The sequence below is a fragment of the Gopherus evgoodei genome, chromosome 2 (assembly GCF_007399415.2).
Source record: "Gopherus evgoodei ecotype Sinaloan lineage chromosome 2, rGopEvg1_v1.p, whole genome shotgun sequence".
Classification (NCBI taxonomy): Eukaryota; Metazoa; Chordata; order Testudines; family Testudinidae; genus Gopherus; species Gopherus evgoodei.
In genome coordinates this window covers 237198076-237223212 of record NC_044323.1, presented here as the reverse complement: position 1 = coordinate 237223212, position 25137 = coordinate 237198076, and the positions used below count along the sequence as shown (strand labels likewise).

Genomic DNA, 25137 nt, shown 5'->3' with positions numbered 1-25137 from the left:
AAGTTAAAGGTCCATATAATCATTGCATCCAGTACAGATAAAATTGAAAACTTCCTTTTACAAGATATTGCAAGATAAGGGGGAAACAACTGTTTGGTAACCAACTTCTATAGGCACAATAGCCACTAGATGTGTGGTTAACTTTAGGCACATTCTTAAGTCACATTGGTTTCAGTGGGACTTAAGTATATGGTTACGTGCTTTGCTGAATACAGTTCATAGTTCTGACCTTTGCTGCTTTTCACATACTATTAAAATAGACCAGTTAATTCACTTAATTATGAGGAACTTTGAGAATGCTTACCTCTCACCATGAATTTCAAGTGGGTTAAACAAGCTATTAACTGCAATAAATGATACTAAGAAAATGTCCATTATGACATCTAGTTTATGTGGAAAAAGTAATATACGATCATGTAATTAAAGACTGTATCATAATGCATACACACAAGGGAGCCAAATTAAGGTTGTACAGTCATCCTTAATTCTGGCATTTCCTAACTTTTGATTGCTTTATTTTGCAACCTTAACAATATTCTTTTAATATAGGGGTGTGTGTGTCTGTGTGTAAAATTCCCTCTGTTTTTGAAAAAAGTTATTTCATCCTTCCACAGTGACACCCACATGGATCATCAGCAGAGCTGAAAACTTTAGATCCATCAAAAATACCTCTGCCACTCAGAGATGACTTGTATCTGCTGATAATAGGAGGGCACAATGTAAGGGGGGGCATTTGACTGTCCCACATAGTGGCTCTGGGAGGAACCTTCCAGCCCCACCTCCTGAGACAGAGAAGCCAATCTTGCCAGCTTCTGGAGGGCTGGGGCCACAGGAGTGGGACACGTGACTCTGGGCCAGTCCCCCCTCCCCTGCATCTGGCCTGGGGCTGCCACACTCTTCTTGACAGAATTCTTGCCTGCTGGGGGGCGCTCTTTCCTCCTCGCTTCGCATGCCAGCTGATAGTGGCCACTCCTCTGTGCAGCATGGAGAGCCTGGCTGGGGGTGGCAGCAGCCTGCCCCCTCAGCGTCCAGGCCTGGCTACCAGGAACAAAGGCCAAGCAAGCTGGAGCATCCCCATCCTCTGCACAATCCAGGCTCTGGAGGGGAATGTGTTCCAGTGGGAAGACTTCTGCGCATTCCCCCACAAACTTGACCTCTTCTACTTAATCTCCTCCAATCTGTCCCTGACCTGTCACTTTACTGATGCTGACTCCTTGTCCAAGCCCCATTCTCCTTGCCACATAGTACCCTTCTGCACTCCTCAGACTTTTCATTTCATCCTGCTCTCAACAGACAGTTTTATTTCCCCTCTCCCTACTCTGCTTCACTCTGTACTTGCTCTCAGTCCTCATCTCCCTCTTCAGTCTTCGTCCTCCCATCTCTTTGCATCTTCACCTCCCTGGCTCCTTGTCCAAGTCTCTTTTCCCAGACACTCCCCGTACTCCTCAACTCGTCAGATTTGTTTCCACCCTCCCACCCCCCACTGGTTCCTCATCCCAATCTCCAACCTCCTCCAGCTCAGCATTCACTTTCAGTATCCTTTTTCATTTCCCTGACCAGCTCCCAGTCCCTGCTTTCATTTCCAGTGTCTAACCCCAGCCCGAAGTAGCCAGAGCAGCATGACAGGAGAAGCCCAGTGTTACCCCTGTAGTCCTTGGCTGGAGACTGATCAGTCACTCTATGGGGAAGGCACATGTGTAATCTGGTCAAGGAAGCTGTGAGAGGATGGCGCATGCTCAGTGAAGATGTACTCTTCGGAGATTTTTCAGCTGTGATTTTGAAATGCAAACTGCGATTTTTCCAAGTCTTATCACTTGGTGAGATGAGGGCAGATTTTTACAGGGTGGCCAGAAGACACACCCCTCATACAAAGGCCACATCTCTGCCAAATTTCAAATCCCATCCCCAACCACATGGGGACACTAGAACTGTTCAGAGAAAAGATCACAGGAATGTTTAACGTGGGCAACACACATTTTTCCATAGCCCCATTCTCAGAAACGGCTAAACCATTTTGGCTGAGAGTTGCCCAAAAATCCAGCCTGAAGCAGACAGCATGGAAAGTTTCAGTACAAAGGGTTAAAGTTTGGCAATGTTATAAGTGACTGATGGGAAGTGTCAAGCAAACTTAATAATAGGAGCATTATTCCTAGCCCTGCCTAAAACTAGGATAATCTCTTAAGCACAGAACTCCTTTTTAAGTGGTAGTTTTTCACTAGGGAAGGTAAAACATCTATGTGGTAAATATTGCACATTGTCTTGGTTGAAGGGGCAAAAATCTTAATTGCAATATTTTGTTTCTCCTCTTTGCTTTTCTCAGGTAAGAAATTATACTGAATGTGCCTGTGTCCAAAGCCGCCAAGTTATCACTCCACCAACTGTGGGACAGCGCGGTCAGCTCAGGGTGGTTATTGTCAAAACATACCTGAATGAGAATGGCTATGCTGTTTCTGGGAAGTGTGATCGGACCTGCAGTACACTTATCCCATTCCTAATATTTCTGTTCATAGTTACCCTTATAACAGCATGTGCCCAGCCATCGGCAATCATAGTGACACTCAGGTAAGAATCTAGCTATATACCTGTCTAGATACATATATTATACCTATCATTACAGTGTTTGTATCACAGAAGAGAGTCTGTTAGCCAGACCCACCGCAGGTGTAAAGCAGTGCAACTCTATTAAAGTCAACAGAATTATGCCCATTTACACTTGTTAAGGATTTGATCCCTTATACAGTAACTCCTCGCTTAACGTTGTAGTTATGTTCCTGAAAAATGCGACTTTAAGTGAAACGATGTTATGCGAATCCAATTTCCCTATAAGAATGAATGTAAATGGGGGGGGCGTTCCAGAGAAATTTTTTTCTCCAGACAAAAGACTATATTTTACACACACACACACACACACACACACACTCTCTCTCTCTCTCTCTCTCTCTCTCTCTCTCTCTCTCTCTCTAAGTTTTAAACAATTTAATACTGTACACAGCAATGATGATTGTGAAGCTTGGTTGAGGTGTTGAAATCAGAGGGTGGAAGAGGGAGTGATATTTCCCAGGGAATGGCTTGCGGCTAAATGATGAACTACATTTGCTAGAGCCCTCAAGGGTTAACACATTGTTGTTAATGTAGCCTCACACTCTACAAGGCAGCACAAATGAAGGGAGAGGAGAAAGCATGGCAGACAGAGAGCATGGCATGGCAGACACACGCTGTGTGTGTGACAGAGAGTTCTTTTCTGGGTGCTGGCTGGTGAGTCTTGCCCACGTGCTCAGGGTTTAACTGATCACCGTATTTGGGGTTGGGAAAGAATTTTCCTCCAGGGAAGATTGGTAGAGGCCCTGGAAGTTTTTTGCCTTCCTCTGCAGCATGGGGCATAGGTCACTTGCTGGAGGATTCTCTGCACTTTGCGGTCTTTAAACCACGATTTGAAGACTTCAATAACTCAGACATAGTTTAGGGGTTTGTTACAGGAATGGGTGGGTGAGATTCTGCGTTGTGCAGGAGGTCAGACTAGATGATCATAATGGTCCCTTCTGACCTTTAAAGTCTATGAGTCTATGAGATGCACATTGCCCCTTTAAGTACACTGACCCCACTCTAAGTACGTTGCCTTTTTAAGTAGATCAGCAAGTTGAGACAGCAGCTGCTGTCAGCAAGCTCCCTCCCCCTAGCCCTCTTACGGGGATAGGAGGGAGAGAGGGGGACACCCTGACATTAGCCCCCTTCTTCCCACCTCTGTACAGCAAGCAGGAGGCTCCTGGGAGCAGCTCCAAGGCAGAGGGCAGGAGCTGCACATGGCAGTAGGGGGAGGGACAGCTCAACTGCCCTGCAATTGGTAGCCTGCTGGGTAGCTACTGCACAGGGAACTTAGGGGAGCAGGGAGCTGATGGCGCTGCCGGTCCACCCTGGCTCCAAGCCCCACCAGCTAACTCCAATGGGCTGCTCTTCCTGCAAGCATTGGACAAAGCAGGCGGTTGCCAAACAACATCGTAAGGGACCATTGAGCAACATTAAACGAGCATCTTCTCTAATTGATCAGCAATGAAACAACGTTAACTGGAATGACTTTAAGTGAGGAGTTACTGTATTTATACCCATAACTAGTGCCCTACCAAATTCACGATCCATGTTGGACAATTTCACGGTCATAGGATTTTAAAAATATTCAGTGTCATGGTTTCAGAGGTTTACATCTGAAATTTTGTGTGTTGTAACTGTGGGGGTCCTGACGCAATATGGGGTGATGGGAGGTTGCAAAGCTGTTGTAGGGAGGATGTGGATTGCCACCCTTACTTCTGTGCTGCTGCTGGCCGAGTGCTCTAAAGCCAGTGCTGCTGCTAGCAGCAGCGCAGAAGTGAGGTCTCTGGGTATGGGGGGTTGTCGTTACTTATGGGGGGAGGGGCAGAGCCAGTCTTATGGGTGGCAACCGCCTAGGGCCCCATGGTCAGGGTGTGGCATGGTCTGTTCCCCCTGCTAGCCAGCCCAAAGTCCCTTTAATTCCCGAGCTGGGGAGGGGCAGGGCTGAGGCGCCCCAACCAGGAATTCCTACCGTGCACCAGGGGCTAGCTGATAGTCCCAATTGGGCTGGGGAGGGATGGGACGTCTTCTTCCCCTGTATGGGCTGCTCTAGGGGCTGGGTCAGACCCACCTCCAGGAATCTCCCCCAGGTGCAGGAAGCTCCATGGCTTCACTGCCTTTAGACCTGGGCCCCCAGCCAGCAGCCAAGAAGCTTAATTCACCCTGGGGATGTTCCCAGAGGTGGATCTGACCCAGCCCAGGAGCAGCCTGTGCAGCAGAAGAGGAAGTCCTGTTCATTCCCAGCCTGGCTGGGACTAGCAACTGGAGCCTGACACATGGTTGTAGCTCCCGACTAAGGCACCCCCATCTCTGCCCTTCCTCACGGGAGGCGAGTATAATAGGCTAAGAGAGGTTAAGCCTCCCCTAACCCAGCCTGTGGCCCCACCTTCGCTCCTTCTTTCCCCTGAAGCCAGCAGGGGCTGAGCTCAGCTCAGAACTCGGGGCTTGGCCAGCCGGTGACTCGGGCCGGCCAGCAGCCTGGGGCAGGTCAGGCCAGTGCTCGGCCCAGCCAGTGGCCAGGGGTTCTGGCCCAGGACTCGGAGCACCCAGCGTGGCTGGGGCAGGCCTTCTCGCAGCCCTGAGCTCAGGGCAGCGGGGGCAGGTGGGCAGGTGCTTGGGGCAGTTCGGCTAGGGCTCCTCCGGTTGCAGTGGGGGGGGGGTAGGGAGGCCTCAGGGCTCCGGTAGGTGATGGGGTGGAAACAGTGGGGTAGGGGCAGGGCCTCAGGCAGAAGGGGCAGGGCTGAGGGGGCTAGTCTCCCCAAAATGGGGGGTCATGTGCCACTCATGAACCTGCCCTACAATAGCTAGATATTGTGATGGGAGCGGGGGAATGATCAAATTTTATGGTCCGTGGTGCATTTTTCATGTCCATGAATTTGATAGGGCACTACCCATAAAATGATTATGTATATACCTTGTGAGAAAAGAAATGTCCAGCAGACACCGCTCAAAGAGAAAAATGTAAAAAACCCAAACTGATTTTCAGGTTTGGCGCAGGGATGTGGTCTTATATGATGTGCTCTTAGATTAACACAATTGAGCAGACACAGTTGGTAGGCCAATATTTCAGTTTTAGAAACAGGGAAGAGGGAGAAGTTGAAGGAACGCTAATTTTTTAGCATGTTTGCAAAGCACATGCCTACTTTCAACAGATACTAGGGACAGAAAAAATTAGTGTTAAACACGTGTCATAACATTTTCCCAGATTTGGACCTTAGTGTCCAAATTATGGGTGTTAGCATGAAAACCTCCAAGCTTAGTTACCAGCTTGGATCTGGTAAAGCTGCCACCAGCCAGGAATCTATACAGTGCCTGGCGCACTGTGGTCTCCCCAAAACCTTCCCTGGGGGACCCCCAGACTCAGATTCCTTGAGTCTCACAACAAAGGGGAATAAACCATTTCCCTTCCCCCTCCTCCTCTCCAGGTGTTCCCTCCCTGGGTTCCTGGAGAGAGATACAGAAGCAAGCTCTGTGAATCTAAACAGAGGGACTCCACCCTCCCTGTTTCCAGTCCTGGAAAACACAAGTACCGAGATAGCTAATCTCCCTTCCCCCTTACCCAGAGGGTATGCAAAGTCAGGCTTAGTAAATCTAACACAAAGAGATTTTCCCCCTGACTTCTTCCTCCCACCAATTCCCTGGTGAGCTGCAGACTCAATTTCCTGGAGTCCCCACTAAAGAAAAACTCCAACAGGTCTTAAAAATAAAGCTTTATAAAAGAAAGAAAAATACATAAAAATGGTCTCTCTGTATTAAGGTGACAAATACAGGGTCATTTGCTTAAAAGAAAAAAATGAATAACAGCCTTATCCAAAAAAGAATACAGTTTAACATTCCAGCAACTACACACAGGTAAATACAAAAGAAAAACATATAAACTATTATTGTCTTACTATTCTTGTACTTACAACTTGGAAACAGAGATTAGAAAGCCAGGAGACAGAAAGATTACTCTCAGAGCCGAGAGGGTCAGACACAAGACAAGAACCAAGAACTCACACACAACTTCCCTCCATCCAGATTGAAAAAGTCTTGTTTTCCTGATTGGTCCTCTGGTCAGGTGTTTCAGGTTACTGGTGTTACCCCTTTACAGGTAAAAGAATATTAACCCTTAGCTATCTGTTTATGACAACACGGTGAGGGTTAATGCAGTGTCAGGTATGGTGCTATATTATCAGTATGTGTTTCTCCTAGTGACTGAAATTAAAATTATTCTGGTAAGTATTTACAAACTGTTCAAAGTTACACTCCAGCTACATTTACACATGTGCATGTCGGCTTCCATGAGACATCGTCAACGTGGGAAAATAGAAGGAAGCTTCCCTATGACCATATTCCTCTTCTTCTCTCATCCCAAACATGAAATATTAGAAACCAGAGCCTAAATTAAGTCTCTCATATTTACAGTTTAATCTCAGGCTTCTTATTGATAAGGCCCTCTGTTAAGCACCCAAAAGTTTACTTTCCTAACTATACAAGCTTTTTGGGTCTTCAGATTTTAGAAGCTTGTCAGATGTCTAGTTGGACCAGAACTAATGGTAGAATGGACTCACTTGCATTATTTTCTTGTGGTTCTCACAGGAACTTAGATGTGCAGACATGAAATCAATTAAAAATAATAATTTAAAAATTTAAAGCAATCTTTTTGAGACATCAGAACGTTACTATAGTGTCAGAGAACGAAGATGAAGTTTGGAGCTTTTTTATTTCACTCAAACCAGTTTTCCTCACCCCTATTGTGACTATAGCTCTTCTACATGGACTTAAATAGAGGCACATTTTACCACCATGCTGGCAAGACTACTCAGTAACTTGAGAACCCCTGATCTGTTACCCTATTGAGTCAGTATAGGGAGGTCTGGTAGCATTACCCATCATTAAGATTACCCCACTGTTACCATTACTCTGTCCTCACTGAGCATGCTCCATCCCCTTACAGTTATAGTGACTGGACTTAGTATACCATCCCCACAGACTGACTGAAAGTGCTCCCTCAGCCCAGGCCTATGAGACAAAGCCAGACTTTCTGTATCAAGACTGCTCATGGTTCCTCTGGGCCAAGGTGGGCTGGTCATTGGAACTGAGAGAAGGGATCCTGTCTCTGCTATGCTGTCAGTGACAATCCCCTCCACTCCCTTGTACTCATACAGCATGAAGAAAGAAGCTGTTTGACTCAAATGCAGAGGCAACAAGAGTTGGAACAGGAGGGTTGGATGGGGAGAGTAGACTGAGACAAGGAGGCCTGGGAGGGGAGACTGAGACTAGATGCTGATGGGGACGGAGCAGAGAGGGAAACTGAGACTGGTAGTTGTGGGGAGCCGAGACTTGGACTGGTAGGTGGTAGAGGAGAAAGATGGGCTGTCTGGGTAAGGAGACTAGGATTGGGAGCTGGGGCAGGAATGGAGGGGAGAGTGGCAATCAGTGGGTAGAGGTGGAAACTGAGATTGAAGGAGGAGTTGGAGAAGTGACTGCGACTGGCTGGGTAAGTAGACAGGGACTGGGAATGCATGGGAAAGATGTGGGGAGGGGAAGGGAGACCTGATGAGGAGCCACAGCTGGGGGAAGAATTGCAACTGGATGGGCAAAGAGGCTGTAATTCTGAGCCAACTGGGGAACATAGATGTGTGTGTGGACAGTGACTGGAGACTGGGGGGAGATACACAGATTGAGAGATGAGGGAGAAATGGGGGCTGATTGGGCAAGGAAACTAAGAATAAGGAGCTGGGGGTGTGGTGGGGGACTGGGAATAGCTGGGCAAGCATGCTGAGGGTGAGTTGGGGATGGCTGGGTAGGGACACTGGGGCCAAGCACCTTGGGGAGTGGTTTTGGGACAGGGAATGGCTGGGAAGGAGCATGGGAGCAGGACATGGGGAAAGACTGGGGACTGTTTGTTTGGAAGGGTGAGGTATGACTTGCTGGGCAAGGAGACTGGGACTTGGATGAGAAGCAGGAGGTGGAGACTGGGAGTGCTAGCTGAGAAGAATGGATCTAGGATAAGGAACTGGGGTGGGGCAGAGACAGGATTGGGACAGGAGAGTAAAGGTCAAGCTTGGGGGATTGGGCAGAAGAGTCTGTGCCCACTAAATCCCATTTCCCACCAGAGCCAGGAATAGAACCCAGGATTCTTGAGTCCATCATTCCTCTGCTATCAGCAAATAGCTGTGAAACCCACTGGCAGTGTGTCCTAGCCTCCTCTTGTGCTGGGCCACATGGGAAGACAACTCAGTGGCAGAGTCTATGTGGTGGATTCAGCAGTTGCAACTCTCCTGATAAGAGACATGGGCAGCAGTATGGTGCCACGTGATGGAATTTCTGTATTTTCAGCTTGCTTTTTAAAACCTAGGACAACATATGCCCTCTTCTCTCTCTCTCCTCTCTCTCTCTCTCTCTCTCTCACATGCACAACATGTTAAAAGAACATTATTAAGTTGCAAAGTTAAATACTTAAAAATTAGGAAATGCCAGAATTAAAATTGTCTGTATAAGCTTAATTCAGCACCCGTGCATGTATGTTGCAACACAGACTTTAATTATATGATCACATACTACTTCTGCCACAGGCTTGAGTACACTCTGCCTGGAGGTGTGAGTGTACATGGACTGGAACTGGGTTCCACTATTGCAGAGCATCCTTTGCCCCCCTGTCTAGTCCAGCTTCTTCCTTCTCGAGTGATCAGGAGGTTTACAGAGATGCAGCCAGAAGTCACTAAAAGATTCTGGAAGAGGGGCTGGGCTGGTGCATAGGGAAGTGAATGAGCCAGGAGATTGCAGGAAGGGAAAGGATGGTTAAGGCAATTGAATGCGTCCTTGGAAATGGGAGTGTCTCTCTGCCACTGTGTTCCTAGGTGATGCTAGTATTGCTGAGCTAAGGGATCAAAGTCAGAACCATGGCCCCCAACAGATCAAAACTGATGTGTTGGACCCCTCAGAGTTTTTTTAAAGGAACGATTATCCTGTTTTTTTTATCTTTCGTATGGTTTTTGCCCTCACCTGCCTAGCACCAGTGTGTGTATGACAACTATGTTGCCCATTCTCCCGAGTTTATTGGTAAGGTGATTTTGGCTCCTGCTGCAGGAGCTAGGACAATGCACATCTGCCCAGTAATGTGTTCTGCTCCCATCAAGCCACCCACAACCCATAGTTCATGCCCGTAGCCCCCAACCTGTCCCCCCTTCAGTATACCCTTCCCTCCCATCTGCTTCTCCTGGGGTCCTTCACCCTCCTCTCCCAGGGCTGGGAGTGGTGGTGGGCTGCAGTGAGGTCCCCTCACCTCTATCCATGCTGGGAGGCTGTTGCAGGGCTTGTCATCCCCTTTTGCCCCTTCCCAGGCTGGGTGTTGCAGGGAGAGAGAAGGCAAAGATGCGTGATCCTGTCCCTGTTGCTCATAGGTGCGAAGCCACCCAGAGCTGCTGTACTCTTCAGCTCCACACGCCTCTCCTGTGAGAAGAGGTTGCTGTGGGGGCATTGGCGAGCGAGCTCTGCCTATTCTGACCTTGGAAGTGGCTAAGTGGGGTGGGCAGCCAAGCAGCAGACTCAGAGTCACTAAAGGGCTGGAGCAGCTTCTGTCATCACTAGACTGGCTCCAGCCAAAAACTTGACACACATTAACAACTTACTAGAATTGGCAACACTGAAGTCACATGTGCCAAAGTTTTCAGAGGTTCCCCCCCCCCCCGCCCAAAGACAGATTCACAAAGGACCTTAGGCACCTAACTCCCACTGTGGATTTAGGCACCACTGACAGTCACAAAATCCCTGCTCAGGCTGCTGCCCAATTCCGGAAGCACTAAATTCCTTAAGTGTTTTTATTTTTCACTTTAAAAGTTCTCTAGGACCTAAGTTTCTGCCACTGGGCATGTGTAGGGCTCCCTCAGGCAGGCCCCAGGATGCCAGTGCCATGCCTAAGACCAGCAGGACTCTCAAACTAGGCATGCCCCCTCCCTGCACCTATCTTGCCTGCAGGATCAAATCCATTAGGTGTGCTCTGAGCACAGTTAACTCCATGCAATTTGTTGCAGGGGCACTGGCCTCCCTTACAACAGTTAGCCAATTGCTAGTGCACCCCGCCCCCCCCGCCCCTGTTCAGGTCTCCTTTGTGCCTGATTACACAAAGGGATTTGAACAGGGTCTTCCACCTTGCACGTGCCATCACCCATGGGCTCTGGGATAGTCTGATGGGGTGCTCTCTCAGTGTCTCCTGTTGATACTGTTCTGAGGTGCATAATTAATGAGCATATGACTCTGTAGTCCCCTGGGCTGGGCACACATGGGAGAGGTGGGCGATGGCTGTTCAAAGTGTTTCACCTCATCAAGTTGAGAGAGGAATAGAACGTGGGGCGTCCACATTCCAGGAAAGTGCCTTAACCACTAGGATAAAAGTTATTACAGAGGATGCCGCCTCCACTTTTTGCCAGGGTCCCTGCCCCCCCCCCCTTCCCCCAAGGTCCCACCTCCCCTGGCCAGGCTGAAAGCTGTGGGTAGCCCAGGCCCCTCTCCCTGCCCCCCAAGGCTCTGGCCCAGGGCAGGTGGAGGGTCTACAGCTCCCCACAGCTACCCAGGTGGCTCTTACCATGGCCAGGCTGCAGCTCCAAAGCCCTGTCGGCTGGATGGAGCTGGGTCAAGGGTAAGAGCTGCATGGGCAGCTGTGGGAGGAACTGCTCTTCCACCTGCCTTGGGTGCGGTGAGGATATGGGTCGGGGACCCTCCCCCACACCCACCCGCAGTTGGAGGGGCCCCATTCCCTGTCCAGCTGGCCAGGGGTGGGCCTTTGGGGGGGGCAAGAGGCGGGGCTGGGGCATGGCCACAGAGGGAGCCCCTGACCCTCTACTTTTGGGAAGGCTCTGCTGCCCCTGCATAGGTGCCTCCTTCCAGCCTGGAGTTAGGCACTTAAATCCCTTTGAAGGGCAGGGCTCAGGACCCATTTGCTTGGTAGCTCTTGTTGGCTAGCTTAGCCAGCTCCCCACTTGGTGGAGTGGCTTTTGTGAATACCATTCTTGGTCTCTCTTCACTCACTTCCTGTGGACTGTATAGGTAGCTTGAGTGCCAAACTCAGGGGTCTGAAGAGCACTGAGTGTCAGCTGCCTAAGCATCAGGTGTTGCAATGCGCTGCATTAACAACACCTCAGTGCCATTAGTTAATGGAGGCCTAATTGTAATCATAGAATCATTACGGTTGAAGGGAACCTCAAGAGATCATCTAGTCCACCCCCTGCTCAAAGCAGAACCAATCCCAGATCCCTAAATGCCCCCTCAAGCATTGAACTCACAACCCTGGGTTTAGCAGGCCAATGCTCAAACCACTGAGCTATCCCTCCCCCTATGTGTTCTGCATTTTTTGATCCCTGATTTGAGACTCTGGGGTCTGATCTGCAGAAATGCTGAGCACTCAGTCTGCAGCTGAACTCAGTGGAAGCTCTGCTTTGAACATATGACATGACATAAGTACTCTGAGAAATCAGGCCCTAGGAATCTTGGCCTCAAAAATAGTGGCTACTTTTCACCTTTAGATATTGATGGATTGGCTCCCCCTTTGTAAAATGGAGTTAATAGCGGCTCATCTCATTGCGTTGAACACCATAGAAAATGCCATGAGGAAATGAACACTTTGGTTTTCAGAGCAGGGTTTGAATAGCGTGCAGTAAATAAGGCATTGGTTGAGGGGGTGGGAGGGAGGCACATACTGACTAACAAGGAGAAAGGAGCACATTGCACAGCTCTCATGACCAGATCCTGTGCAATGATGATTGTTGGGGTCCTGTGGAATAAAAAGAGTATGTGGACTGTAGCACTCATAGGAGCATGTCAGGGTTAGATTTCCCTGTGCTTTGTCCATCTGAGGATTGACGGGCTGCTCAGGCAGTCAAAGGGGACAGTTCTGGTGGCGGCAGCTGAGTTTAGGGTGTGCTGAAAGGACTCAGTGGTGGTGGGACTCATGTTAGTTGTGCATGTTCATTTTTAGATACTAAGTTTAACAAAACTCCACTTTTAAAACTGTCCCTGGCATGGGATGGTAAAAGAGTTATGTAATTAAATACTGTGTCATAATGCATATGCACAAGAGAGCCCAATTAAGATTACACAGGGTACCTTAATTCTGGCATTTCATACGTATTTGGAGCTTGTCTTAAAAACGTAGTGTTCTTTTGAGAGAAGAGTGAGCGTATGTGTGCGCGCATGCATGCTTGCAAAATATATAGTAAACGTGGCTACACTGGGCTGTTAGTTTGCCTGTCGGACTATGTGAAGACTTGGCTAATTAAATATTTTGAAATACTATAAATTAGGACAAACAGTCTAGAGGGAAATTCTGTGGTTTACTGTAATTATGTATAAGCAGTGCCACAGATACATTATATTCTAATAGTTTAAAGATCTGATCCTGAAGCCAATGGAAAGGTCCCATTGACTTCAGTGGTGTTGGATTAGGGGCTTGGTCAATCTTTGTATGCTTCTACTGGTACGTTTCCTGACCTTGCTTAGATATGCACTCACTGAGAAACGTTCCGTTGATTAGATTGTCTGGGAAGTATTACCAGTAGTCTTGAGCTACTGTATAATTGTGCTGAGGACCTTTCTAACAGCTATGGGTTAAATTCTGCAGTCCTTATTCTATTCTTACTCAAAGACTTCCATTCAAGTTTATGAGATTTTTTTTTCCTGGCTAAGAAACAGCATAGTTTGGCTCTTTGTTATGATCAATAGGTTTATCCTTAATACCAAATAAACTGAAGAAATTTTAGTTGATGTTTATTACAACTGGAGAAGACCAGGACAGTATAGCCGAAACATTCTAAAAGATTATTTGTTGAGACTGTGTCTTCAGAAGATATTTTCTTTCCTGCTAGGTCTGTGGAAGATGGTGAGCGGCCTTTTGCACTCGGCATGCAATTTGTTTTATTACGAACTCTTGGTAAGTCCTATAGTAAAATGTAAGCACTGACAGCTCCCTGAACAACACCATTTGCAAAATTCTCATAAATTCTCCATAAATAAATATTCTATAAAGAAGTGAAATTCCACCAGTGAATAGCAGTATGAGCCTAAAATCACCATTGAACTTAGCAACTGAGAGGTTATTTGATGTTCATGTTTTGTTACTCTTTTTTTTACACCACATTAGTTTATACAAACCACATTGTCCGGTAGTGACCCACCAGCACCATGGAGAAAAGACACCTACATTGACAGAAAATAAGCCACCTGGATTTTGCACCATTCTTAGTAGTAGTTTTCTACCAGCAGTTTTATGCTCCCGTCCCTTCAACACTTCACTAAAGTAGCAGTTTTAGTCTGCAACAGGATTATAGTGGATATATTTTTAATTGGGAATTTTCATGGGAATTTCAACAGCTCATTTTGTTCAGCAGCCTTTTCTTTGTGTTACTTTTTTACTAGCCTTTCCTAGTTAATTTTATTAGCTAAATAGTGCAGCTGGTTGAAACTTTTCCACCAAATTTTTATATGAAAAATAGCCTTTTTTCTATGCAAAAATGTTCACAGAAAAGTCAGTTAATTTTTGAATGGTAAACATTTTTTAAAAATTATTGTCATTGAAAAACTGGAAAAATTGCATATATGGCAATGGGGGTGGGAGGGAGGGAGAGCAAAGCTTTGTTTATTTTGAATCCCTCCTCTTCCCCTACCAAAGAAAATAACATTTTTAGGCCTGTTCTACCAAACAATTTCCAGTATCAGCTCTTGGAGAATTCTCACTGGGACCCAGGGGGAATGGCTTCATTTTCTGCTCCCTGTGCTGCCGCTTCCTTTGCAGTACATTATTCAAAACTTTTCAGGCAAGAGAGGCATTAAAATTGGTTACTGCTGCACCAGTTCCATATTCCTTATTTGTCTGTTGTACTCTTTACACATGAAGGCTCCGTATGTACCCCTAGAGCTGAGTAGAAAATAGTTTTCCCATCCCACAAGACTTTTAGAGGTTTTGAATGCTTTAACCATCCTGAATTAGGTCAACTGTTAAAATCTTGTACATTTTCACAAACCAAAAATCTCCCCCAAAATTTGGATCAGGTGAATGAAAATGTTGTGTGTAGATTTTGACTTTTATTCACATTTTATTTCTGATAGATTAATTTACATTTCAAATAAAAAGTCATTTCAAACTGAAAAATGAAAATTTTTGTTTATCAAGCCACAATGTATTGACAATTTCAAAATGTTTGTGAAATGGGAAATTTATTGAAAGTGAGACCCTTAACACAAGATGTTTTAGTTTTGATGAATCAGCATTTCCCAGTGAAAAAATGTGTCAAAAGCATTCCTGGACACTTCTATTACTACATGTCCAGAAGCCCATTTTCTGCATTGGCCATAAGGTTGCCAATTTTGGTTGGATGTATGCCTGGAGATTTTATCACATGACATACTCGCAATTCCTGGAGGATTGGCAACCCTAATTGGCCACCTCAGCAGTGCAAGCCTCTGATTTCATGTGCTTGTCCACACCAAATGGCTATCTATGAATATCAAACAATGCAGCTCACCCTATAGACCCAGTCCAGATTTTAATATTTTTGCTAAATGGAATTTGTCATGAGATTTTTTATTTAAACTGGTATTTTTGTTTTCTTCAGTTGCTAGATTACCCTCCCAGAAACCAGTTCTCTGCTTTCTAAGACAAGACATGTTTGTATTTTAATGACCAATTCCTAATTAGTCTTCTTCAAAGCCGAAAGAAAGCTTGTTAGGTTATTATTTACACAAAGATATTCCTATCAAGCTTCTGAAGTAGTTAGATCTTGCCTATCCAAGCACATTAGGTGTACAGATACTGCAAAAAACGTGAATAGACTCATAGACTCATAGACTCTAGGACTGGAAGGGACCTCGAGAGGTCATCGAGTCCAGTCCCCTGCCCTCATGGCAGGACCAAATACTGTCTAACCATCCCTAATAGACATTTATCTAACCTACTCTTAAATATCTCCAGCGATGGAGATTCTACAACTTCCCTAGGCAATCTATTCCAGTGTTTAACTACCCTGACAGTTAGGAACTTTTTCCTAATGTCCAACCTAAATCTCCCTTGCTGCAGTTTAAGCCCATTGCTTCTTGTTCTATCATTGGAGGCTAAGGTGAACAAGTTTTCTCCCTCCTCCTGATGACACCCTTTTAGATACCTGAAAACTGATATCAGGTCCCCTCTCAGTCTTCTCTTTTCCAAACTAAATAAACCCAATTCCTTCAGCCTTCCTTCATAGGTCATGTTCTCAAGACCTTTAATCATTCTTGTTGCTCTTCTCTGGACCCTCTCCAATTTCTCCACATCTTTCTTGAAATGCGGTGCCCAGAACTGGACACAATACTCCAGTTGAGGCCTAACCAGCGCAGAGTAAAGCGGAAGAATGACTTCTCGTGTCTTGTTTACAACACACCTGTTAATGCATCCCAGAATCATGTTTGCTTTTTTTGCAACAGTATCACACTGTTCACTCATATTAAGCTTGTGGTCCACTATGACCCCTAGATCTCTTTCTGCCATACTCCTTCCTAGACAGTCTCTTCCCATTCTGTATGTGTGAAACTGATTGTTCCTTCCTAAGTGGAGCACTTTGCATTTATCTTTATTGAACTTCATCCTGTTTACCTCAGACCATTTCTCCAATTTGTCCAGATCATTTTGAATTTTGACCCTGTCCTCCAGAGCAGTTGCAATCCCTCCCAGTTTGGTATCGTCCGCAAACTTAATAAGCGTACTTTCTATGCCAACATCTAAATCGTTGATGAAGATATTGAACAGAACCGGTCCCAAAACAGACCCCTGCGGAACCCCACTTGTTATACCTTTCCAGCAGGATTGGGAGCCATTAACAACTACTCTCTGAGTACGGTTATCCAGCCAGTTATGCACCCACCTTATAGTAGCCCCATCTAAATTGTACTTTCCTAGCTTATCTATAAGAATATCATGCGAAACTGTATCAAATGCCTTACTAAAGTCTAGGTATATCACATCCACCGCTTCTCCCTTATCCACAAGGCTCGTTATCCTATCAAAGAACGTTATCAGATTAGTTTGACACGATTTGTTCTTTACAAATCCATGCTGGCTATTCCCTATCACCTTACCACCTTCCAAGTGTTTGCAGATGATTTCTTTGATTACCTGCTCCATTATCTTCCCTGGCACAGAAGTTAAACTAACTGGTCTGTAGTTTCCTGGGTTGTTTTTATTTCCCTTTTTATAGATGGGCACTATATTTGCCCCCTTCCAGTCTTCTGGAATCTCCCCCGTCTCCCATGATTTCCCAAAGATAATAGCTAGAGGCTCAGATACCTCCTCTATTAACTCCTTGAGTATTCTAGGATGCATTTCATCAGGCCCTGGTGACTTGCAGGCATCTAACTTTTCTAAGTGCTTTTTTACTTGCTCTTTCCTTATTTTCTCTTCTAAACCTACCCTCTTCCCGTAAGCATTCACTATACTAGACATTCCTTCAGACTTCTCAGTGAAGACCGAAACAAAGAAGTCATTAAGCATCTCTGCCATTTTCGAGTCTCCCGTTACTGTTACCCCCTCCTCATTGAGCAGTGGGCCTACCCTGTCCTTAGTCTTCCTCTTGCTTCTAATGTATTGATAAAAAGTCTTCTTGTTTCCCTTTATTCCCATAGCTAGTTTGAGTTCATTTTGTGCCTTTTCTTTTCTAATCTTGCCTCTGCATTCCTGTGTTATTTGCCTATATTCATCCTTCGTGATCTGACCTAGTTTCCATTTTTTATATGCCGCCTTTTTATTTTGTAGGTCACGCAAGATCTCAAGGGTAAGCCAAGGTGGTCTTTTGCCACATTTTCTATCTTTCCTAACCATCGGAATAACTTGCTTCTGGGCCCTTAATAGCGTCCCTTTGAAAAACTGCCAACTTTCCTCAGTTGTTTTTCCCCTCAGTCTTAATTCCCATGGGACCTTGCCTATCAGCTCTCTGAGCTTACCAAAATCCGCCTTCCTGAAATCCATTGTCTCTATTCTGCTGTACTCCTTTCTACCCTTCCTTAGAATTGCAAATTCTATGATTTCATGATCACTTTCACCCAAGCTTCCTTCTACTTTTAAATTCTCAACAAGTTCCTCCCTGTTGGTTAAAATCAAGTCTAGAACAGCTTCCCCCCTAGTAGCTTTATCAATTTTCTGAAATAAAAAGTTGTCTGCAATGCAGTCCAGGAACTTATTGGATAGTCTGTGCCCCGCGGTGTTATTTTCCCAACATATATCTGGATAGTTGAAGTCCCCCATCACCACCAAATCTTGGGCTTTGGATGATTTTGTTAGTTGTTTGAAAAAAGCCTCATCCACCTCTTCCGCCTGATTAGGTGGCCTGTAGTAGACTCCCAGCACGACATCACCTGTGTTTTTTACCCCTTTTAGCCTAACCCAGAGACTCTCCACCCTTCCGTCTCCTATGTCCATCTCCACCTCAGTCCAAGTGTGTACATTTTTAATATATAAGGCAACACCTCCTCCCTTTTTCCCCTGTCTATCCTTCCTGAGCAAACTATACCCATCCACACCAACATTCCAGTCGTGTGTATTATCCCACCAAGTTTCAGTAATGCCAATAATGTCATAGTTGTATTTATTTATTAGCACTTCCAGTTCTTCCTGCTTATTACCCATACTTCTTGCATTTGTATAAAGGCATCTAAGATACTGGTTTGATCTTGCCTTCCAGCTTTGCCCTGACCCTCCTTCCTCTCTGCCATTATAGCCCGTGCTCCCTCCTGTTTCCAACCCATCTCCCAGGTCTTGTTCCCCACTTACCTGTGGGCTTTGCTCACCTGTCCCCGTCGAACCTAGTTTAAAGCCCTCCTTACTAGGTTAGCCAGTCTGTGCGCAAATAAGGCCTTTCCCCGCTTCGAAAGGTGAATGCCATCTGTTCCTAGAAGTCCTTCCTCAAATAGCATCCTGTGGTCGAGGAAGCCAAAGCCCTCCTGGCGAAACCATCTTCGCAGCCAGGCATTCACCTCCACGATGCATCTGTTTCTGCCCAGACCCCTACCTTCAACAGGAAGAATCGAAGAGAATACCACCTGCGCTCCAAACTCCTTAACCCGTACTCCCAGAGCCCTGTAGTCACTCTTGATCTGCTCAGCGTCACACCTCGCAGTATCATTTGTGCCCACATGGATGAGTAGCATGGGATAGTAGTCAGAAGGCCGGATAATCCTCGACAAAGCCTCTGTAACATCTCGGATACGGGCCCCTGGCAGGCAGCATACCTCCCGGGATGAACGGTCAGGGCGACAGATGGGTGTCTCCGTCCCCCTCAGCAGAGAGTCTCCAACCACCACTACCCTACGTTTCTTATCAGTGGTGGCAGCAGACCTCCCAGCCTTAGGGGTACGAGGCTTCACCCCCTTCACTGTTGGGGGTGATTTCTTCTCTCCTGTATCAAGAAGAGCATAACAGTTATCTTTTACCACAACAGGAGGGTTCGCAGCAGCGGTGGAGCACTGCCTGCTGCTAGAAGTAACCAGCTGGCTGTGTCCACCCTGAGCCTCCTCCTCCACTGGTGTGTCAGATACACCCTGAGGCATCTCCTCCTCCACTGGTGTGTCGGTAGTCCTGTCAACTGGGACAGCACCATCAGCTGTCTCCACATGAATACTGTCCAGGAATTGCTCATGGACATAGATGTTCCTCAGCCTGGCCACCTCCTCCTGTAGCTCTCCCACCTGCTGCCTGAGAGATTCCACCAGCAGGCACCTTTCACATTGGATGCCACCCCCAGCCTGGATATCAGTAAGTGGAAATTGCAAATTACAGTCTTTGCAAGCCCACACCAGAATCTGGGTAAAAGCATCCATGCTTTGGTGCTCTGTCTGGCTACAGGCGCAGGTGGAGGAGACAGAAGCAGTGCTGGCACAGGTGTTGCGGGTCCTCCTCACCATTGTAAGCTTCCCTCTGTCAAACTCTCGCAAATTCCTGTCTACAGTTCCCTGTCCGCTCCTCTCTGCTGTAAACAGAAAGATTTTTGATGTGGCTCAGGTTATGGGTTCAGGGGACCAATGGGTCACAGATGAGACCGACAAGGGACCCCCCCCCTTCCTACTCCCCTTCCAAACTCCCTTGCAAAACTCCCTGTTAGCAGCTCCTGGTCGCTAAGCTCCCTGGTCGCTTGTGCGCAGCTTTATAAAGCCCTGGCCTGAGTGAATGCCCCGCCCACTGGTTAAGGTTCAGCCAATTACCAGAGGCTTCTAGCTTTCAAACCTTCCTAGTAGCTCCACCTCCAACTGCCAGCTACAGCACACGGTCCTTCAAACAAACAAACCAAACAGACTGACAAACACAAGCTCAGCACACAGCAAGTAACCCCCAAACACACACACAAACCCAAACACTGCAGACAGTCACTTACCCCACAGATGCTGTCTGTGCTCCTCCTTCACCTGGAGAACTCCCTTGCAAAACTCCCTGTTAGCAGCTCCTGTTCGCTAAGCTCCCTGGTCGCTTGTGCGCAGCTTTATAAAGCCCTGGCCTGAGTGAATGCCCCGCCCACTGGTTAAGGTTCAGCCAATTACCAGAGGCTTCTAGCTTTCAAACCTTCCTAGTAGCTCCACCTCCAACTGCCAGCTACAGCACACGGTCCTTCAAACAAACAAACCAAACAGACTGACAAACACAAGCTCAGCACACAGCAAGTAACCCCCAAACACACACACAAACCCAACACTGCAGACAGTCACTTACCCCACAGATGCTGTCTGTGCTCCTCCTTCACCTGGAGAACTCCCTTGCAAAACTCCCTGTTAGCAGCTCCTGTTCGCTAAGCTCCCTGGTCGCTTGTGCGCAGCTTTATAAAGCCCTGGCCTGAGTGAATGCCCCGCCCACTGGTTAAGGTTCAGCCAATTACCAGAGGCTTCTAGCTTTCAAACCTTCCTAGTAGCTCCACCTCCAACTGCAGCTACAGCACACGGTCCTTCAAACAAACAAACCAAACAGACTGACAAACACAAGCTCAGCACACAGCAAGTAACCCCCAAACACACACACAAACCCAAACACTGCAGACAGTCACTTACCCACAGATGCTGTCTGTGCTCCTCCTTCACCTGGAGAACTCCCTTGCAAAACTCCCTGTTAGCAGCTCCTGTTCGCTAAGCTCCCTGGTCGCTTGTGCGCAGCTTTATAAAGCCCTGGCCTGAGTGAATGCCCCGCCCACTGGTTAAGGTTCAGCCAATTACCAGAGGCTTCTAGCTTTCAAACCTTCCTAGTAGCTCCACCTCCAACTGCCAGCTACAGCACACGGTCCTTCAAACAAACAAACCAAACAGACTGACAAACACAAGCTCAGCACACAGCAAGTAACCCCCAAACACACACACAAACCCAAACACTGCAGACAGTCACTTACCCCACAGATGCTGTCTGTGCTCCTCCTTCACCTGGAGAACTCCCTTGCAAAACTCCCTGTTAGCAGCTCCTGTTCGCTAAGCTCCCTGGTCGCTTGTGCGCAGCTTTATAAAGCCCTGGCCTGAGTGAATGCCCCGCCCACTGGTTAAGGTTCAGCCAATTACCAGAGGCTTCTAGCTTTCAAACCTTCCTAGTAGCTCCACCTCCAACTGCCAGCTACAGCACACGGTCCTTCAAACAAACAAACCAAACAGACTGACAAACACAAGCTCAGCACACAGCAAGTAACCCCCAAACACACACACAAACCCAAACACTGCAGACAGTCACTTACCCCACAGATGCTGTCTGTGCTCCTCCTTCACCTGGAGAACTCCCTTGCAAAACTCCCTGTTAGCAGCTCCTGTTCGCTAAGCTCCCTGGTCGCTTGTGCGCAGCTTTATAAAGCCCTGGCCTGAGTGAATGCCCCGCCCACTGGTTAAGGTTCAGGCCAATTACCAGAGGCTTCTAGCTTTCAAACCTTCCTAGTAGCTCCACCTCCAACTGCCAGCTACAGCACACGGTCCTTCAAACAAACAAACCAAACAGACTGACAAACACAAGCTCAGCACACCAGCAAGTAACCCCCAAACACACACACAAACCCAAACACTGCAGACAGTCACTTACCCCACAGATGCTGTCTGTGCTCCTCCTTCACCTGGAGAACTCCCTTGCAAAACTCCCTGTTAGCAGCTCCTGTTCGCTAAGCTCCCTGGTCGCTTGTGCGCAGCTTTATAAAGCCCTGGCCTGAGTGAATGCCCCGCCCACTGGTTAAGGTTCAGCCAATTACCAGAGGCTTCTAGCTTTCAAACCTTCCTAGTAGCTCCACCTCCAACTGCCAGCTACAGCACACGGTCCTTCAAACAAACAAACCAAACAGACTGACAAACACAAGCTCAGCACACAGCAAGTAACCCCCAAACACACACACAAACCCAAACACTGCAGACAGTCACTTACCCCACAGATGCTGTCTGTGCTCCTCCTTCACCTGGAGAACTCCCTTGCAAAACTCCCTGTTAGCAGCTCCTGTTCGCTAAGCTCCCTGGTCGCTTGTGCGCAGCTTTATAAAGCCCTGGCCTGAGTGAATGCCCCGCCCACTGGTTAAGGTTCAGCCAATTACCAGAGGCTTCTAGCTTTCAAACCTTCCTAGTAGCTCCACCTCCAACTGCCAGCTACAGCACACGGTCCTTCAAACAAACAAACCAAACAGACTGACAAACACAAGCTCAGCACACAGCAAGTAACCCCCCAAACACACACCAAACCCAAACACTGCAGACAGTCACTTACCCCACAGATGCTGTCTGTGCTCCTCCTTCACCTGGAGAACTCCCTTGCAAAACTCCCTGTTAGCAGCTCCTGTTCGCTAAGCTCCCTGGTCGCTTGTGCGCAGCTTTATAAAGCCCTGGCCTGAGTGAATGCCCCGCCCACTGGTTAAGGTTCAGCCAATTACCAGAGGCTTCTAGCTTTCAAACCTTCCTAGTAGCTCCACCTCCAACTGCCAGCTACAGCACACGGTCCTTCAAACAAACAAACCAAACAGACTGACAAACACAAGCTCAGCACACAGCAAGTAACCCCCAAACACACACACAAACCCAAACACTGCAGACAGTCACTTACCCCACAGATGCTGTCTGTGCTCCTCCTTCACCTGGAGAACTCCCTTGCAAAACTCCCTGTTAGCAGCTCCTGTTCGCTAAGACTCCCTGGTCGCTTGTGCGCAGCTTTATAAAGCCCTGGCCTGAGTGAATGCCCCGCCCACTGGTTAAGGTTCAGCCAATTACCAGAGGCTTCTAGCTTTCAAACCTTCCTAGTAGCTCCACCTCCAACTGCCAGCTACAGCACACGGTCCTTCAAACAAACAAACCAAACAGACTGACAAACACAAGCTCAGCACACAGCAAGTAACCCCCAAACACACACACAAACCCAAACACTGCAGACAGTCACTTACCCCACAGATGCTGTCTGTGCTCCTCCTTCACCTGGAGAACTCCCTTGCAAAACTCCCTGTTAGCAGCTCCTGTTCGCTAAGCTCCCTGGTCGCTTGTGCGCAGCTTTATAAAGCCCTGGCCTGAGTGAATGCCCCGCCCACTGGTTAAGGTTCAGCCAATTACCAGAGGCTTCTAGCTTTCAAACCTTCCTAGTAGCTCCACCTCCAACTGCCAGCTACAGCACACGGTCCTTCAAACAAACAAACCAAACAGACTGACAAACACAAGCTCAGCACACAGCAAGTAACCCCCAAACACACACACAAACCCAAACACTGCAGACAGTCACTTACCCCACAGATGCTGTCTGTGCTCCTCCTTCACCTGGAGAACTCCCTTGCAAAACTCCCTGTTAGCAGCTCCTGTTCGCTAAGCTCCCTGGTCGCTTGTGCGCAGCTTTATAAAGCCCTGGCCTGAGTGAATGCCCCGCCCACTGGTTAAGGTTCAGCCAATTACCAGAGGCTTCTAGCTTTCAAACCTTCCTAGTAGCTCCACCTCCAACTGCCAGCTACAGCACACGGTCCTTCAAACAAACAAACCAAACAGACTGACAAACACAAGCTCAGCACACAGCAAGTAACCCCCAAACACACACACAAACCCAAACACTGCAGACAGTCACTTACCCCACAGATGCTGTCTGTGCTCCTCCTTCACCTGGAGAACTCCCTTGCAAAACTCCCTGTTAGCAGCTCCTGTTCGCTAAGCTCCCTGGTCGCTTGTGCGCAGCTTTATAAAGCCCTGGCCTGAGTGAATGCCCCGCCCACTGGTTAAGGTTCAGCCAATTACCAGAGGCTTCTAGCTTTCAAACCTTCCTAGTAGCTCCACCTCCAACTGCCAGCTACAGCACACGGTCCTTCAAACAAACAAACCAAACAGACTGACAAACACAAGCTCAGCACACAGCAAGTAACCCCCAAACACACACACAAACCCAAACACTGCAGACAGTCACTTACCCCACAGATGCTGTCTGTGCTCCTCCTTCACCTGGAGAACTCCCTTGCAAAACTCCCTGTTAGCAGCTCCTGTTCGCTAAGCTCCCTGGTCGCTTGTGCGCAGCTTTATAAAGCCCTGGCCTGAGTGAATGCCCCGCCCACTGGTTAAGGTTCAGCCAATTACCAGAGGCTTCTAGCTTTCAAACCTTCCTAGTAGCTCCACCTCCAACTGCCAGCTACAGCACACGGTCCTTCAAACAAACAAACCAAACAGACTGACAAACACAAGCTCAGCACACAGCAAGTAACCCCCAAACACACACACAAACCCAAACACTGCAGACAGTCACTTACCCCACAGATGCTGTCTGTGCTCCTCCTTCACCTGGAGAACTCCCTTGCAAAACTCCCTGTTAGCAGCTCCTGTTCGCTAAGCTCCCTGGTCGCTTGTGCGCAGCTTTATAAAGCCCTGGCCTGAGTGAATGCCCCGCCCACTGGTTAAGGTTCAGCCAATTACCAGAGGCTTCTAGCTTTCAAACCTTCCTAGTAGCTCCACCTCCAACTGCCAGCTACAGCACACGGTCCTTCAAACAAACAAACCAAACAGACTGACAAACACAAGCTCAGCACACAGCAAGTAACCCCCAAACACACACACAAACCCAAACACTGCAGACAGTCACTTACCCCACAGATGCTGTCTGTGCTCCTCCTTCACCTGGAGAACTCCCTTGCAAAGCTCCCTGTTAGCAGCTCCTGTTCGCTAAGCTCCCTGGTCGCTTGTGCGCAGCTTTATAAAGCCCTGGCCTGAGTGAATGCCCCGCCCACTGGTTAAGGTTCAGCCAATTACCAGAGGCTTCTAGCTTTCAAACCTTCCTAGTAGCTCCACCTCCAACTGCCAGCTACAGCACACGGTCCTTCAAACAAACAAACCAAACAGACTGACAAACACAAGCTCAGCACACAGCAAGTAACCCCCAAACACACACACAAACCCAAACACTGCAGACAGTCACTTACCCCACAGATGCTGTCTGTGCTCCTCCTTCACCTGGAGAACTCCCTTGCAAAACTCCCTGTTAGCAGCTCCTGTTCGCTAAGCTCCCTGGTCGCTTGTGCGCAGCTTTATAAAGCCCTGGCCTGAGTGAATGCCCCGCCCACTGGTTAAGGTTCAGCCAATTACCAGAGGCTTCTAGCTTTCAAACCTTCC

At 47.6% G+C, this 25137-nt stretch overlaps 1 protein-coding gene across 4 annotated transcripts in view; it reads left to right on the top strand.

The window, feature by feature from the left end:
* The window catches only part of SLCO5A1 (solute carrier organic anion transporter family member 5A1), a 139235-nt gene that overhangs the window by 96055 nt on the left and 18043 nt on the right, over nucleotides 1-25137 (top strand). For all 4 annotated transcript variants that reach the window (XR_003999159.1, XR_003999157.1, XR_003999158.1 and 1 more), the window contains exons 8-9: nucleotides 2321-2562; nucleotides 13428-13492. Coding sequence is in view for 1 of the 4 variants with exons in the window: in XM_030553248.1 (XP_030409108.1) it covers nucleotides 2321-2562; nucleotides 13428-13492 (307 nt within the window). In the remaining 3 variants the exon portion in view is untranslated. The remainder of the gene's footprint in view (nucleotides 1-2320; nucleotides 2563-13427; nucleotides 13493-25137) is intronic.